Genomic DNA, 15,948 nt, shown 5'->3' on the forward strand with positions numbered 1-15,948 from the left:
AGTTGGAAATTGCTGTTTGCACAGCAGCTAGCTTCATTTGGCTAAATCATGTTAATGTATGCACCTCCAAGGCTATAATGTTTGCTCTGCGAGAGTAGTGGTTGTCATGGTGCCCACTAGTAGGTTTCCTGTTAGTTTTAAACAATAAAGACACATGAGAGAATGGTTGGGTCCATCCCAGTTAGTTTTTATCATCCCAAATTTCCATATTACTTTCTCTTTAACTTTCATTGTTATGCACTGAGATAATGTTTTTAATGTTTTGTGAACCAGGTGGATGGCCAGCCTATCTGACAGGAGCCTTGACAGTGGTGTTTGGAGTCCTGCTGGTATTGAACTCATTGGGTTGCTTCTTTGGATTGAGGTGGAAAAAGAGGCGAGGCCAGACAGGTAACCATAATGATCTTTTCATCGATGGACGTGAAAGTGTTTAATCCATCACTTTCTGGCACTCCAATGCCCCTATTCTTCAACAGAACACTAAAGAAATTACTCCTGAACCATGATGCAATTGTCAGCTCAGCCTCTCACTCTCTTCTCATTTCTCCATGTCCCTCTTTGTATGCGTCTATCCTGTCTCCTCTCCTTCTGCTTATTCTCTAAGCCTCTACCTCCTGCCACACTCATACTTCATACCTGTCACTTCTGCATTTCGTCCAAATCTTTTATCTCATTTGCTAGCATTATGTCCTCTCGCTATCTCTCCTTCTGTCTGCTTCTATTTGTTCTTTAGTCTAACTGTCAGGTTCTCCCATATCTATGTTTTGTTTTTCATTTCTCACCTTCCACCGGCCTCTGTTTTTTACACAGATTTGCGCAGCTTACTTTTCTTTTGCTTACTCTCACTATTTGACCCTGTTATTGCTCTGATCAATTTCGGTGCTTATGGGATCATGCTCGTCTCTTGGAGTTCTAATTTCCTAACACTAAGCCTCTGTCGTCTTGTTTTTGTTCTCCCCTGCAGGGGGAAAAGGAGGCAGTGTGTTTGGGGGAAAGAAGAATGAAGAGGACGGGTAAGTTAAGGCTCTGCAGTACAAGTAATTGAGGCTGTTTAGACGGAAACTCAAAAGTGGCGTTGTGTTTTCACTTTTATTCCGTGTTTAGACTAGCGTTTTGGGGGGGGGAAATCTGCGTGATTTATGGTGACGCAAAAGTGTGTGAAATTCATTTCAGTATTCACAACAGGCGGCTAGGTGCCTTCTACATCTCTCCCTAGTAGCACGTCGCAAACAACAAAAACTGACAGTTTTGTCTGGACAGACGAGGAGGTGGAGTTGTTGTCCAAACAAGGCACACACACACACACACACACACACACACACTCGCACAGTGCATTTTTAGCCGTTAGACGGAAACGCGGCGGTAGAACGTTTTTAAGATTTCCACTCTTGAGGGTGGTTTAACTTTTTTTGCGTTTTTAAGCCTAAAAAACGCTGTCACTGTCTAAACGAAAGGAAAATCTGATTAAATCTTTTTACGTTTTCACCTGCAAGCGTGTTTGTGTAAACAGGGCCTAAGAGACACATATCCAATTGGCTCTAAGAAATTGGAGGCCTGGTCCACAGACTGACCCAACTACTAAAACAGCCAGGCGGGCAAAACAACGAGCCTCCGTCAATATCCATAAATATTAGTGTCATCAAACTTGCACCGCAATCCTGCAATAAATGTGTCCATGCACCACATGATACATTGTTATTAAGAACCTAATGAGTGCAGGAAAAAAAAAGTTGCTGAGTGTTTTGCATCTCTGGTAGTTCATATTTGGAATTAAGACTTGTTAGGAAATTAATCAATAATATAAAGTAGATGAGATGATCTGATTTTTTTTTTTTTTCCATGCAGGTCCAGTCAGTCAGCTGTAAGCAACTCCAATAAGTATGAGAGCAGAGAAAAGATCAATGCCGCAGCCCAGCGCACCCTCCTACTCGACTCTGGATCTGAAAGCGACAACAATGTCTACGAGAGCTATGCGGCGGTAAGAATGGGAGGACGGGAAAAAGAGAAAAGGGCAGTTGAGAAAATATGCAGAGCCACAAAGAAGGCTGTGAAAACTGATGAGGGGAGGAAAGAGGTTAGGCTAGGGGTGAGGAAATTTGGCAGAGGAGGAAGTGGAGAATTCAGCCATAACTAGGAGAATAGATAGATAAACTAATGAAACCTTTAGCTGTGCATAGAGATGGAACACAGATCAATACTTCATAATTAGCATTCAAAATGCATATTGATCTAGGAGAAATAATCATTTTGTACTTTAAAAAGGCCAACAAGGATTTGAACCTTGAAGAAAACTGAGTGAGGTAGAAGAAAAGAGATAGCACTTTGCTTTCAGGATGCTGTATAATGAAACCTCAAACCCCCACGGAGAAAGGCTTAATATTCCCCCTGGTTTAAAACAGGGCATACATGTAAGGGTTGGTTCAGCCAAATAACCAAAACATCTCCCATCTCCCCTGTAGTGGTATATGGTAGTGCAGATAGTTTTAGTTTTAGTTGTCCAGGTTTTCAGTTATCTGCCCCTGACATACAATACAATGACAACATTATAATCTGTAAATCCCAATTAGTCTGGATTGTCCACCTAAGTGTCCACTTTCATGTGGACTGTATGTTCTGTCTTTTTTGGCAGTGCCAATTAAAACTGTAAACACTTTCACCTCTGTTGTATTGGTGAGGAAGCACACATTCACCCCAGAAATCTCAAAGATGGATGTACAGTATAAACCTATATAGAATATCCTGGATATAATACGGGATTCACTGCAACCCCCTCTGCACTGACGCAACACATGGCTTTGTTATTTACCTAAATTACCTATGGTCAAAGTTGATCTGATGCTATCGCTTCTGTTTTGCTAATTTCAGGAAAGTTCCCATTATTATTACCCCACCGGTGACTACATGCCTCCTCTCAGACCGCTCCCTGAGGAAAAGCGTAGGCTCGGTGAGACACAAACATACCTTGGAGTAAACAAAGGCAACCGTAAACACCTCATATCCCAAATATGTCAGAAATATCACAAATATGATACCACCTGAGCCAATCGGGAGCTAAATCTGTCATTGTTTGAACCGATTTATCGATTTATTTATGTTCGCCAGTAACAATTATTTATGTTTTACGTATGCATTTCCATATGCTGTTCAAGATGTCACCCACCTCCCGTTGGACGCTCAAAGGCATCTGTATGAAGATGTAAGAGACGGGGGTCTGTACCAGGACATCCTGGCCTCCTCTCTTCCTTCCCCTCCGTCTTTGTTTGACCACAGATTGCCTCATCAAAGGAATGAGTGGAGATCACCAACCTACCCTCAGGTCTGTAAACAGAACCCAGATATATGATGAGAGCTCCTATTTGAAACATTTGCTTATGTTATTGAGTTGAAGAATAAACTGTTTAAAGGTAGATGATGCACTGTAGCTTAATCACATAATATGTCATGGTGACTCAGATGCAATCTGTCTCTCAGCAGGCTGCTGAGAGAGCGAGGGATGTTCGACAACTGCAGAGAGATTCTGATCTTCCCTTTGAACTCCGAGGCGAATTAGTCTAGAAGGAGAAGGTCAGAGCACACAAATGCGCTTTGACGGGCTTTGTGACTCAACAGTAGTCCCTGAGTACAGTGTAGTATAGGAGATATTAAATGCAATGTTCCTTTTGGTTTTTATTCCTTTTGAATGGTCACCTTAAATGTACCTATCACAAGAGAAGAATGGAGCTGAATGCTTGATGTAAAATGTCATGTAATACAGTGTTTCACTTTCACAATTTTTCCGTCTATTTTGTTGACATTGAGTTGGTCTACAGTAAGGTATGGCGAACTGAAGAAGCTGAACAGATGCAAACTAGAATGGCAGAATGGTTTAGAAAAAAAATTGAAAGCCTCAATAGCCTCATGAAAAAAAGAATGTCCAAATGCTACTGTATATGCTTTGTCTTTTAACATGTACAGGCACAAGCTTATTTTTGTTCTCACTCCTCCCTTGACCTCGCTTTGTTCTTTCACCTTTGCCCTCTTTCTTGGAGCCAAGTCACGGTCACTACCCACAGAACCCCCCCCCCTCCTGTGGCCTGCAGGTAGACATGAATGAATGTCAGTTAGAGACAAAAATGGACTGACAACGCTTAGGTTAGCACTAGGGCAGAAGCAGCACAGAGTCACAATGCCACCCAAGCAGACAGCATCTTTTTGACCCATCCAATGTCAACAACAGCTGCCTGTCCCTCCCCTCTCTGATACAAAGACTTTCACAGTTAGGCCGTTGGAATCCTTACAATTGGATAGTACTGAGTGGTATTTAGCATGGTTATGTCTTCAGGAGGTAAAGCCATATTTAGGGCCATACGCTAATCCTGTTTTCTCTCAGATTGAAGTTCAGCTCCCAGAATAAGTGGGAGAGAGGCCGTGCAAGGAGTTTGTCTCACTGAGATTGGTCAGTCAAAAAGAGAGAGAGACAGGAAGAGAGGGTTAGGCTAAGCTGCTACTGTGTCTACGGCTACAAAAAAAAATCCACTCTCCACCTTTGGGTTTTATTATTGTTCAGATTGTAGTTCAAAGAAAAGCACTTTACTGCATACCATTACACCGCAGCCTAAAACACTTTTCTATCTATTTTTTTGCATGTGTTCTCTGTTGGTTCTCAGGCTGGCTTGTCAATGACAGCATCAGTCTGCACCTGACAAAGTAAATCAATACATCTCTTTTTATATCTTATATAAGATATAAAAAGAGATGTATTGATATATTATATATATTATATATATATATATATATATATATATATATATATATATATATGGTGCAGACTGATGCTGTCATTGACAAGCCAGCCTGAGAACCTACAGAAAACACATGCAAAAAGTAGATGTATTCCAATAATAAGGTTTGAGTGCTCTGTCCATTTGCTTTTAATGTTCAGAGATCAGAAACTTCCTCGAAGTTTCCATGGCTCTTTTAGGCTCCTACTGACTGAACTTTTAGTATATCTGCACACAAAGCCATTATGCACGCATCCTAGTTCCACTTCCAGCTTCTGCTTTTTTCTCAAACACGATTCGCCACATCAGTCTAATGAGTACACACCAAAAAACAGAAACGCTTGAAAAACATATAATCTAAAAAGGGTACAATCTTACTCTTCCTCAATAAAATTGTCCACTTTGTTTTTATGAAAAGGATGTGGTCTGCTTTATGATTGAACTTTTAGCAGGACCAAGCCTCACACAACATCACTCTTTTTGTGTTATTACTGTAAAATACAGTGGGGACATCTACTGAGAGAGGTGATGTTTAAATCCTGGGGAGGTTGTTATTGTGCACACATTGCAACCTACAAAATTCTGTTTCTGAATGTGGCCTGACTGCTTGCAGATAAATCTAAATGTTTCACAGAGCTGCGTTCCCTCAATTAGGCTCGCTATTCTCCATCATGAGCTGTCAAGGAATGTTTGTCTCATTACTGAACAATTGTTTAAGTTCCTGTCAAGATGACTGCTGTGTTCATACCAAAAGCTTGTTCATGATGCATTATTTTGGCTCAGGCAGGAACAGTCATCTGCTAAATTGAAGGCTTGACAGCTCAATACTGTATGTCAACTTCTATTTTTCCTCAATCGCCTCATGAACGTTTTGATATGATGCGTTCAGAAGAATCTCGAGGGAACTCAAACATTCACTAGTGCAAAAGTGCACAATTAAGTCAAAAGAGAAACAAATAAGAGACTTTAATTACCTCAGCTCTAGGAGTGTTTTTATGCATTCTCCTTTGTTTTTTGGGTTTTTTTTTTTAGGAAAACAAATATGAGATTGAAAAATACTCCTTCATCACTTTAACAGGTTGTGCTACCAGTGGGGAGCTAACTCAAATTTCTGCAAACCCTGTCATTGCTCTCATTATTCAGAATTTTCAATTTGAACTAAATAGAAATCAAAGCAAAAGCAACCACAGGTTTTACAAATTAGAGCACAATTTTATTGGCAGTTATTATGACTCTCTCTGTCGCTGTGCTCTCCTGTTGTCAGTAATGAGGATGCTATTTGCCCTCCAATGTGGATGAAAGAATACAACTGAATAAATCTAACAGTAGTCCATGAAAGACAACTAGGAAACAAAAACACAATTAGTTGTTCATTTTGATCACGGCAGATCTGAAAGAGCATATTTAGATGAGTTTGAAAACTGGCCTTAATGCACGTACTGCAGACCACATGGCAAGACAAGCGTCAAACTAAAACCACAGAAAAGTAGCAATACTTATATAGAGCGTTAAAAGTAAAACAACAAAACAATTTGTTTCATTGTTTAAACGTAAAATACAGTCCACATTTGTCTCCATTTGAAAATAGTGAAGGCTTCATTAATCAACATTCAAATCCAAACAAAGATTACTCTCTAGGTATTTCCCCCCAAAGGTATACACAGAATATTTAACAAAAGAAACCTATCTTTCTATTTCAAGTCACGTTTAAACTTAGGTGTATTTTTTGTTTTTCATATGTAAGCACATGTAAATCCTTGTCTTCATCTCACTCATTTAAATGCACACAGACTCCCACTCAAACACAGGGATAAAACGATGGCTAAAAGATAAGAGGAGAGAATAACACGTTGTTCTTAAATCTATTTTAAATGTTTATCTACACATATATGTAAACCTATATACATTAAATAAAAATTAAAAAGCAGAGCAGAATCCTGTAAGCAATAAAAATGCCCAGCAAAAGTTATGTTAAGAATGGGGAAAAAAAGCACATTATTAAGTGTTGTATTAACAGATTGAGATTTTTTTCTAATCATATTTGTGTATAAGCAGATTGTGACAACTTGCCAGGTTACATCTCATAATGCGGATTATTGATTGGAAGCATACAAATGGGTGAGTTAACACTTTGTTTATGTTTTCCCTCTTAAAACCTGAGAAAAAAACAACATTGCAACTAATGGTCTTTATAAAGTCTTAACAATTTCTTTAGAAGAACGATAGAAATGTGATAGAGGTCACGCTGATCCAAAAGCATATCCCCAGCATTCTGGACAAAGACTGTCCTCTGCTAGTTTGGATGAATTGCAGGCTTTGTCTGCTGTAACAGGCTTCTCAGTTGGGTAATGCTGTTGGGTCACAATTGCAAACATTAATCTGGCAGGCTTGAAGCAATAGTTGAAAAATCAAACACCTACAGATTTAATAAGTTGGCTGTGCCAGTTTGATAATGGAGTTAGGTGTGTTCACGAGAGAGATACCGACTTTTAATGAGGTTTTATATTTTTAAAAATATACTCAAGAATTGCCTTCTATAGATCAGATGCTTGTTTAATAAGTCGGTTATTAAAGTAAAAAATTATATTTACTTAAAGCTGCACATATTTTAGAACATCCTCAATGTCTGTGTTTAAGGAAGGATTAAACTTCACCATTAAAGGGAAGAAATATTAAAGATTTCACCTACTACATGTTTAAGTAGATCAACAGTTTTTCATTACAACAAGGTCATTAAGTTTTTGTTTGTTAGATAGCAACATAGACACAGATGACAGATGAACCTGTGAACAGAACAGATTGTATAAACATGGAGAAAGACAGGATGACAGACAGACAAACACACAGGTACAATTAAAGGCAATACACTGCACGGAAAACAGAAATTAAAATAGAAAGACAAGCTGCCGTGCTTAGACAGCTGAACTGCAGACAGAGATCACAGCAGAGTGAGTGAGTGAGAGTGAAAGTCTGGAAACCAAAGAACAAGAAGGAGGAGGCCATGTCATGAGAAAGAGTGGGTGAGGGAGAGACTGAAAGACTGAAACACAGTTCAGGCAATTGGATGAGGAAGTAGTGATGGTGAGTACATGGGTGTGGTTGCTTAGCAGTTAGCCCATCAGCCTTTCAAAAGTGACATACAGAGGAAAGCACCGTGGATAATGAGGCCGTGGATGAATCTCTGGACTCAGGCACCTCACAGGATGGATACTAAGGTAAGCATAATAGCCTGGATGGATGACTAAATATCAGAGGGCTAAGGGGTGTTTTGGTGAGGCAGACTGAAAGAGATTGATGGAGGATGACAGACAAGCGGATGAACAGAAAGACGGAGAGTGAGTGAGAGTGCTAGATGTGACAACAGGCAAGCAGGTGAGGCTAGGGGAATGGAAAGACGCCTGTATAGCCCAGGGGAAACAGGCCTCATCTTGACATATGCTCTGGAGTGAAATGAAGATTGGCATGACCTGCTAATCTGAGCTGTCACAGCTCATGATGGCCACAGACGCTCACCTGTCACACTGTGCTAAACCTGGAGAACGAGCTGCCACCAGAATAGGTCAAAGATCTAGATTCATTTTCTGTTGGGGGTGGATTCTAACCGAGCCACTGGCCTAGGCTTCCATCTGTCAGTGTACCTGCCTCTGCTGTGCCCACTTGGCAGCTATTTTGTTCTCTAAGTTGTTGTAAAATCATGCAATATCGGACAGCTTTTTACCTACTTCTGTTTTTCTATAGTGTTTTGTTTCAAGCTAGGGGCGATATGTTTTGAGGGGGAGGAAAGGGTATGCTTTCCCACTGTTTCAGAGAATGCTGCTCACCAGTGCAGGATTTTCATTATGCTTAAAGGAGTTGTTTTGACACATCCTCCAATGCCATTTTTTAATTGGTGACAGTAGCAAACTTAAACAATGTGACAAAGTTTGATCAATACTGCCACAAAGTTCAACAGAAACGCGTGTGGGAGTATTGCATACACAACGTGCTGCCTCGATCACTCATTTTTGACAAATGAAAAAAAAAATATGGTTATGATATATGTATCTTATGAAGTTTGGCATACAACATAAGAATATTTTCTGTCATGCCTTGTGAGAAGTGTGGGAGGTGTGTTCTTTATGAAGAAGAAGTCGCCATGTGGCGCCAAACCTCAATGAGTGCAACTTCCTGTCTGGTAGATTTGTACAAAATGTTCAAGACTGAAGGTTCCCTCACTTCAATTCTTTAATATACTATTTATCATACTGTATCCCCATAGTTGTAGCTAAAAGAGACATGAATTAACACTATATTTTTGCTAATGAGCAGCAATTTTGGCTGAATGTATATGCTCCAATCCTCTGTAACATATCTGGGGTCTGCATTTATTTGACCTTTCTTCATCTATGGAGTTACCTGTAATATCTGAGGGGCAGAACTTAGATACAGTGGCAAACACAAGATGGGATAAAACTGCACCATGTTGAAAGATATTATGTTATGACACCAGTTGAGATACAACACAGTTTATACTTTCTGCATCATTATTTTTCCTCCCCCCATAATATGTTTTTTTTTCAGATGTGTTTGACCTTCTTCCTGCTTCTCATGTTAAAAGGTGAGTGTATGTAACTTGCTGAAAAAACTTATTTTTATTTTTAAATATAAATTTAATTTTGGGAACTTATTAAGCAGTCGCCAGTAAGACATGCATACCCTATAACTGCTGGGTAAATGATGTCATCCGGGTTATTTTTATCAGAGTAGTACTCCTCATTATGAGTAACCTGACCCTAATGTGTAAAATAGGTGGAGTTCCCCTTTAGGTGCTGATGGATTTACAATGTCTCATTATATATTTACAACTAATATAAGTCAAGATGATAATGTGGATCCTAATGGGCTTGGAAGACTAAAGGTCAAACTATCTTGGTCCACATAAGGGATGAACTCGCATCAAACAGAGGTGTACAAATACTTTGTTACCTTCCTTAAATAGAAATGAGTTATTAATAAACATCTTAGAATTGTAGATGACTGTAATATAAAAAAGTTTACTACGAACAAAATAAAGGTTTTTATCCACACATAACATATCTGACATCAACTATTAGAGTCAGCAATAAATCGGAACACCCTTAGTCATGTTCCCTGCATTTGGGTTCATTAAAATAGTTAGAATCACAGCATTAGCCCAAGAAAGTTGGTTTTGTAGAGCTTCAGCACTAATTGGAAGGTGCTGAGTGAGTAAACAGACAACGGCCTCACTGTGCTGCAGTCTCACACAACAATCCAGCTCTGTTGTAGCCAGAGGTTTGGTAAGAGCTACTTCTTTGTAACTGTGGCGCACTGCCCCACTCACAGGACTATTACAGTGACATACTCTAATACATTCTCAAGTCTGGCCTCTGCTAGGAATACATCACAGCATTGTTTGACAAAGTCACTGGGGGTAAACAACCCTGCTCGTTGTTCTTCCTGCAAAGTGTGCTGTAGCTATCGAGGCCTTGCTGTGAGGCTTCATATGACTTTTGTTTTTGGTGATTACAATGTGTCCCCCCCCCCCCCCCCCCCCCCCCCCCCCCCCCCCCCCCCACAGTGTCAAGGGCTCAGACTCCCACAACCACGGATCAAATGCAGTCTGTAAGCAACATGGCAAACTCAACGATGCCCGCTGTTCCAACTCCCACTGGTACAGTAGCATACTCATGGCTATCCTGAGAAATTCTTTTTTGCAGCCTCTTCAGTCTATCTCCATCCATCCCTATATCCATCTCTAAATCCATATATCTCCATATCCATATATCTGTATATTCCTATATCTCTATATCTTTATCTGTATTGATTATCAGGCATTTTTCCGTTTCATGTAATTTAGTTATTTTTACTTGATGTGACAGGAAGAAGGGAGGGAAGCAGAGTCACCCGAGATGTTGACTCCTCCCCGGAAACTCTCCCTGCTGAACAAACCACAAGCAAACACATTAGAACCAGCAACCCGGTCTATGTCAACATCACCAAACCAGAAATTAAGAATTCAACAGGTAGTGGTGTGTTTTTAGTGCTGTAAACGTGACACCCGTGATTTCAATTTAACCTGATGTGATTTTTTTAATGTTCCTGTCCCTTTAGCGCCCATTAAGGGAACAACAAAACCGCAAACAAAGCGCACCCTCCCTCCAGGTAACAATCTGCACCCTCTCCATCACATGTTTCAACACCCAGTTGGTAGAGCCATTGGCTGCTAGATAGACCATGAGCACACCAGTAGGCTATACCAGCTGGTCACACCAATAGCAAGGGCTTACAGTAAGCTTTCTCACTTTAAAACTAATTATGAGGTAATTAGAAAATGGTAAACTCCTGGTCTTCGTTGAGATATACAGAGGAGTATTTCTGCTTCATTTTACAGCACCAGGGAAAGGGAGAGAACTATAGTGAGAGCAACAGAGAGAGAGGGCTGATATGCTTTAAAGTGTCCGCCTACATTTCATATGAGAGCTATTCCACTGAAATACTCAAAGATTCAATTAAAATGGAGTTAAACATAGATTGCACCTGAAATTTAATGAAAAGTAATTATGTATGGACTTATATGGCAAAGATAAGGAGTCAATATGACCTAGAAAAAATGTGGTCCGATATATGAAATTATGCATTTGCATTATAAAACCTGTGTATTATACATATGTGACGTTATTGATGTTATATTTGGAATAAAAAGGGGTCTAGAATATCAACAACAAAAAAGTTAAGGAAACTAATGTTTTTTAATGTCTGTTTTTTCAGGATCTACACCGACATCCTCCCCATCTACAAATACGAGTACCACCACAGTTACATGGGGTGACTAAAAATTCTACTACTTCATAGTTACCATAAATACCACAGGTGTTGCCGTTTTATTGTTATCTCATGGCAGATTGACAGTATCTCCGTTCCCTGTCTTCCAAACAAAACCCGTGGCGGAGTGGTAGAACAGAGCACCTCACTTCCTCTATTGCCTACAGATTAATGCTTGATTGTACCTTATGCATTAAGAGATAAAATATGTGTATCCTCACGATGTGCTGGCTTACCATAGATAGGGTTTTAATACACCATCATCAGCATGTCAGTGGGGCCAGTAGATCTGTCATGCTATCTCTGACTGTTATTCCCCAGTGATCTTCTTTTTTTCATCCTGTAGAGGATTCCTGTGTTCAACAGTCAAACTTAATTCAATACTTTTCTTTTTGCTTTTACTTCTTCTAGATCCACGTTGGGACACAGATTTCACCTATGGTAAAAAGCTGCATTTGACGATTATTTGTCTTATTACCTGTTGTGTCCATACGGTTAAGAGTTTGATTTGTGTTTTATGTGCCTAGATTATGAGTCCCTGCGCTATGCCGGACTGTCCATTGCAGCAGTACTTTTTATTGTGGGCATCATGGTTGTTGGCTGTAAGTATGACTCTGAAAGCCACTTTTGTTATTGCAATTGTAGTCAACTGCCCTTTTCACTCTTAAGCTTGTCTCTAACTGTAGGTGGCAGGGTCTGTCGGCTGCCTAGCTGTCGCAAGAAGTCATCCAAGTAAGAATTTACAGCTTTTTTCTTTCATTTATTCTAGTGAATTTTTAAGTTTTTGCAGTGTTTGAGAGATGCATTATTATTGCAAATGCTGAATAATTTAAGACTATGAAAACTGATAGACAAAAGTGATGTGACTTAATTACAGTCGATGTGCATGAAGAGTAGCTGTGCTTATATAGCTGTTGGAAAATTGCAGTTGAATGAGTAAAGTAATTTATGTCACAGGCTACTGGCTTATATATTGCAAACAATCAGCCACTTCAGATATATAGTAGCTGAACAGAATGCAGAATAATTAATAGATCAAAAATGATTCTGATAAAGCTTTTTGTTGAGCGACTACATTGTCCTCACTGTGGTAGCTATAATTCTGTTTGATACATATTAGTGATTGCTTAAATAGTGCTTGATTCTTAAAATGTTCTGCATGTTTATTTTCCAGAACATATCGAGTGGTCCAAGGATAAGCAGAGAGAGAGAGCATGTATACATAGTACAGAGTTGCAAGTAACCAAGCAGGAGTTCAAAGGAAAAACACTCAACCAAAACCTAGCAGCATGTGTGTGAATCTGGACTGACTGACTGAATGTATGCTGCTTGGTAACAGTGTCATATACTGTAGAAAAACACTGAGTAAACATAGAAAACATGAATTGTTCTGACAAGTGTAAAAAAAAAAAAAAACTAGAACCATCATGTGCTTCATCTTTGTCAAATGTAATTTGTATTAAAAAAAAAAAGCACTAAAAAAGTAATGGGATTATTTGGAAAATTATGAAGGGATGATTCATACAATATTTTAAGAACACCTCCGGCCATGAAGCGGGCTTGTTTCTAATGACCTTTGTATCTTATAACTGATAACAGCCATAGGCAGTGTCTCGCAGCCAGGATTATTATTAAAGGTTATGAAGAATAACCCAATAACATCACGTATTTGACAATTTTGCACAACAGTTATATTCCGTCTGGATCTAAAATTGAAGCTGGCTCACTTTCTCTTTCTGAAAGATACTGCACGCTTTTTACACTTTCAATCTCAACAAAATGTGATGTTTAGTAAGGGGTGTTTAAGCCTCTTAGTGGCTCTGTGCTTGTAAATGAGTAAAGCCCCTAGATTAAACAAGATCCACTGGCATTATCTCTGCATCCATATGGCATCAAAATGATGCAGACAACAAACTGGGAGAAGCCAAGCAAATTTTTATAACAGATTTAACGTCAAAATCAACAAAGTTCAGCATACCTACATAATATACAGTAGTATTCACTGTTCCAATTTCTATCAGAACAAAATCAAGGACTGAGCAGATATGCAAACAGAATCAAATTTAGATATGACTGCAATTGTTTTATTGTGAGATCAATTGTTATGCATTATATACCGATAAAAACAAAAAAAAATCAACGTGAATGCCCTTGGCACAAATAATAGGCCAGGGTTCATTTGGATACACAAGTGCATATGGTGCAACATTAAGTCCAAATTTAAACTTTCTTTGCTGCAATATGACACTAAAATACAAATATTTCACATAAAATAGTTTTTGGCAAATAATTGACTCCCACCTGCCACATTGTTTTTTTCACACAATTTATAAATGAACAATGGAGAGAACACATAACCCCTTAACACGTACTGTATATAAAAAGACAATTTAGCCATTTCCATTAAGAGATTTAAAGCAAATTTATAGGTCAATATATCTGTAAATATATACAACATATTATATATTAAGAGCTAGAATAGTTGTGTAAGGTTGAATGCCTTCAATACGGTGGCGCTGAAAGCTCTACACATTGCAACTTTTGAAAACACATGCAGCTAGATAAGATACATGCAAATGTAGAAAACATCTTGCATGTGCATTCAGAAAAAGAACTTGCTGCTGAACAACCAAATACAGAAACATGCTGCTAAACTACACAAATACTAAATACAGGATTGCATGCATTTACGTTTCTTTTAAATGCAACTCATGTGTTGTCACATTGATGAAGATGTTTTATTAATTTGCTTGTGTTTAGTCTCAAGTGTGTTTTCTTAAGTTGCAGTACATTGAGCTCTCAGGGATACAGTTCTCTATCCTGCACAATACAATAACAATACTTGCCATGTTTAAAATATAGGACAAAAAGCGTAACATATTACATATTTTCCACATACATCCCATTGAAAAAGAAACAAAAGCTCAACTTTTATATTTACACTATTAATGTTACAGCAGAGAGGCTTCACAGGAGGGAATCAATGAGACCAAATTCTGGTCACATGCAAGGAGCAGGCTGGACCAAATATTGCTTTTCTCTTTGGACTTTTGTACAAATCTCTTTGCTTTCTGCATTTTAGAGAGAAAAAACTTAGAGAATACTCTCCTCAAATGTTGCTACAATGTGGTTTGTTTGTCCAAAAAAAAATAGGGAATGAGTAAATGAGACTACAAAGACATACAAAATGGAAATGTTTTGCACTAGAATATTTGTCCAATTGTCCTCTTTGAAATGTTGACAGATATTGAAGATGTTTTGGGCAATGCTATGCTTTTGAAAAATAACATACTGTACACACAATGCTCAAATATGAACGGTAAAAGAAATGCACACAATCACATCTGACAATTTGTTTGTGTTAAATTAAACTAGGATGCATTGTTCTTAAGCTGATGCTTCAGCACAGACCTTTACCCACTGTAAACCCTGATAAGCACGTGACTGCAAAATAGTTTTTGGTCTCAAGTCTGGCTGGACTTTAGCCAGGCCCTGTCCCCAGTGGCGAGATGAGCTGCAAGATTTAGTGGAAGAGCAAGGTCATGTAGCCATTCCCAGTTATGCTTACTCCCTTTTAAGTGTCCTCATGAAGCCACAAATAAAATGAGGTCATGTTGAACAGACGCATGTCCTTTTCCCCTTTGACCTTTGCCACAGAAAGTTCCATTCTTTCCATTGAAACATAAGAAATCCAGTGTCTTTGTTATGATTGATTTTGATTTAAATGAAAACAGAAGAAATAATTCTGTATTCATGAAACAAAGGCATTAGTGATATTTTCTTAATCATCCCCAACACTATTAGATTTGTGAGATTGTAACACACACACACACACACACACACACACACTACACTATACAGCATTTGGAGAGCTAATGTATTTGCAATCTCTTAAGTGAAAGCCTTTCAAAACAAAACAAAGAGGGGAAAAGAAAACATCATTCATGACGTGGTTAATTTGCCGCCTGGCAAGAAGATATTCACACTTAGATGTTTGGCTATTTCCACTTGTTGGCCTCTTTTTTTTTTTACTGAGGTTGAGAAGACGGGGGAAAGGTTTTTATCTTACTATTGCACTGCCACTGTCATTCCTAATGGGCCAGGAACAAGGTGTCAAACAAGGGAATAGAATGAAGTGAGCACAGTGCTGGTTTAGTGTGGATTAGCATGGTTTGTCTCACTCATTTTATACAGACAGGTGGGTTCCACATGAACCAAATCAAACGAAAATACAGTTTCACTGCATAGCTGGCGGGAATAATTTCTTGTTTCAGGTAGTATAAAAAACGGGGGAGCACTGGCTGTGCTAAATTATCCCTTTTAACAAAAGAACCTTTAAGCCATAGTCACAGGCTTTGATTCGATT

General features: G+C 38.8%; 2 protein-coding genes and 1 long non-coding RNA gene across 4 annotated transcripts in view; 2 read left to right on the forward strand and 1 right to left on the reverse strand.

Annotated features, from left to right (window-relative positions):
* Nucleotides 1–3,772, forward strand: part of nphs1 (NPHS1 adhesion molecule, nephrin) — a 50,911-nt gene extending 47,139 nt beyond the window's left edge. Inside the window, exons 25-30 of the mRNA XM_032518303.1 lie at nucleotides 274–390; nucleotides 965–1,013; nucleotides 1,846–1,978; nucleotides 2,866–2,944; nucleotides 3,150–3,316; nucleotides 3,472–3,772. Coding sequence (XP_032374194.1) covers nucleotides 274–390; nucleotides 965–1,013; nucleotides 1,846–1,978; nucleotides 2,866–2,944; nucleotides 3,150–3,316; nucleotides 3,472–3,555 — 629 coding nt within the window. The 3' untranslated portion in view covers nucleotides 3,556–3,772. The remainder of the gene's footprint in view (nucleotides 1–273; nucleotides 391–964; nucleotides 1,014–1,845; nucleotides 1,979–2,865; nucleotides 2,945–3,149; nucleotides 3,317–3,471) is intronic.
* On the reverse strand, nucleotides 207–14,619 carry LOC116691081 (uncharacterized). Its single transcript, XR_004332419.1, has 3 exons — nucleotides 14,526–14,619; nucleotides 9,665–9,667; nucleotides 207–218 (listed from the first exon to the last, which is right to left on the reverse strand). It is a non-coding gene; the product is annotated as an uncharacterized LOC116691081 (long non-coding RNA).
* Nucleotides 7,519–14,409, forward strand: fxyd5 (FXYD domain containing ion transport regulator 5). 2 transcript variants are annotated; one of them, XM_032518389.1, is made up of 10 exons: nucleotides 7,618–7,975; nucleotides 9,321–9,357; nucleotides 10,339–10,431; nucleotides 10,640–10,783; nucleotides 10,872–10,922; nucleotides 11,529–11,585; nucleotides 11,994–12,023; nucleotides 12,110–12,184; nucleotides 12,269–12,314; nucleotides 12,757–14,409. In XM_032518389.1, the coding sequence occupies exons 1-10, from the start codon at nucleotides 7,922–7,924 to the stop codon at nucleotides 12,779–12,781; spliced, it is 612 nt and encodes a 203-aa protein (XP_032374280.1). In that variant the 5' UTR covers nucleotides 7,618–7,921; the 3' UTR covers nucleotides 12,782–14,409. The 2 variants fall into 2 exon arrangements, with proteins under 2 accessions (XP_032374279.1, XP_032374280.1); XM_032518388.1 differs by having other exon boundaries at nucleotides 7,519–7,975; nucleotides 12,110–12,314.
* Nucleotides 14,620–15,948: the final 1,329 nt, after the last annotated feature.

This window comes from Etheostoma spectabile, chromosome 6 (assembly GCF_008692095.1).
Source record: "Etheostoma spectabile isolate EspeVRDwgs_2016 chromosome 6, UIUC_Espe_1.0, whole genome shotgun sequence".
Lineage (NCBI taxonomy): Eukaryota > Metazoa > Chordata > Actinopteri > Perciformes > Percidae > Etheostoma > Etheostoma spectabile.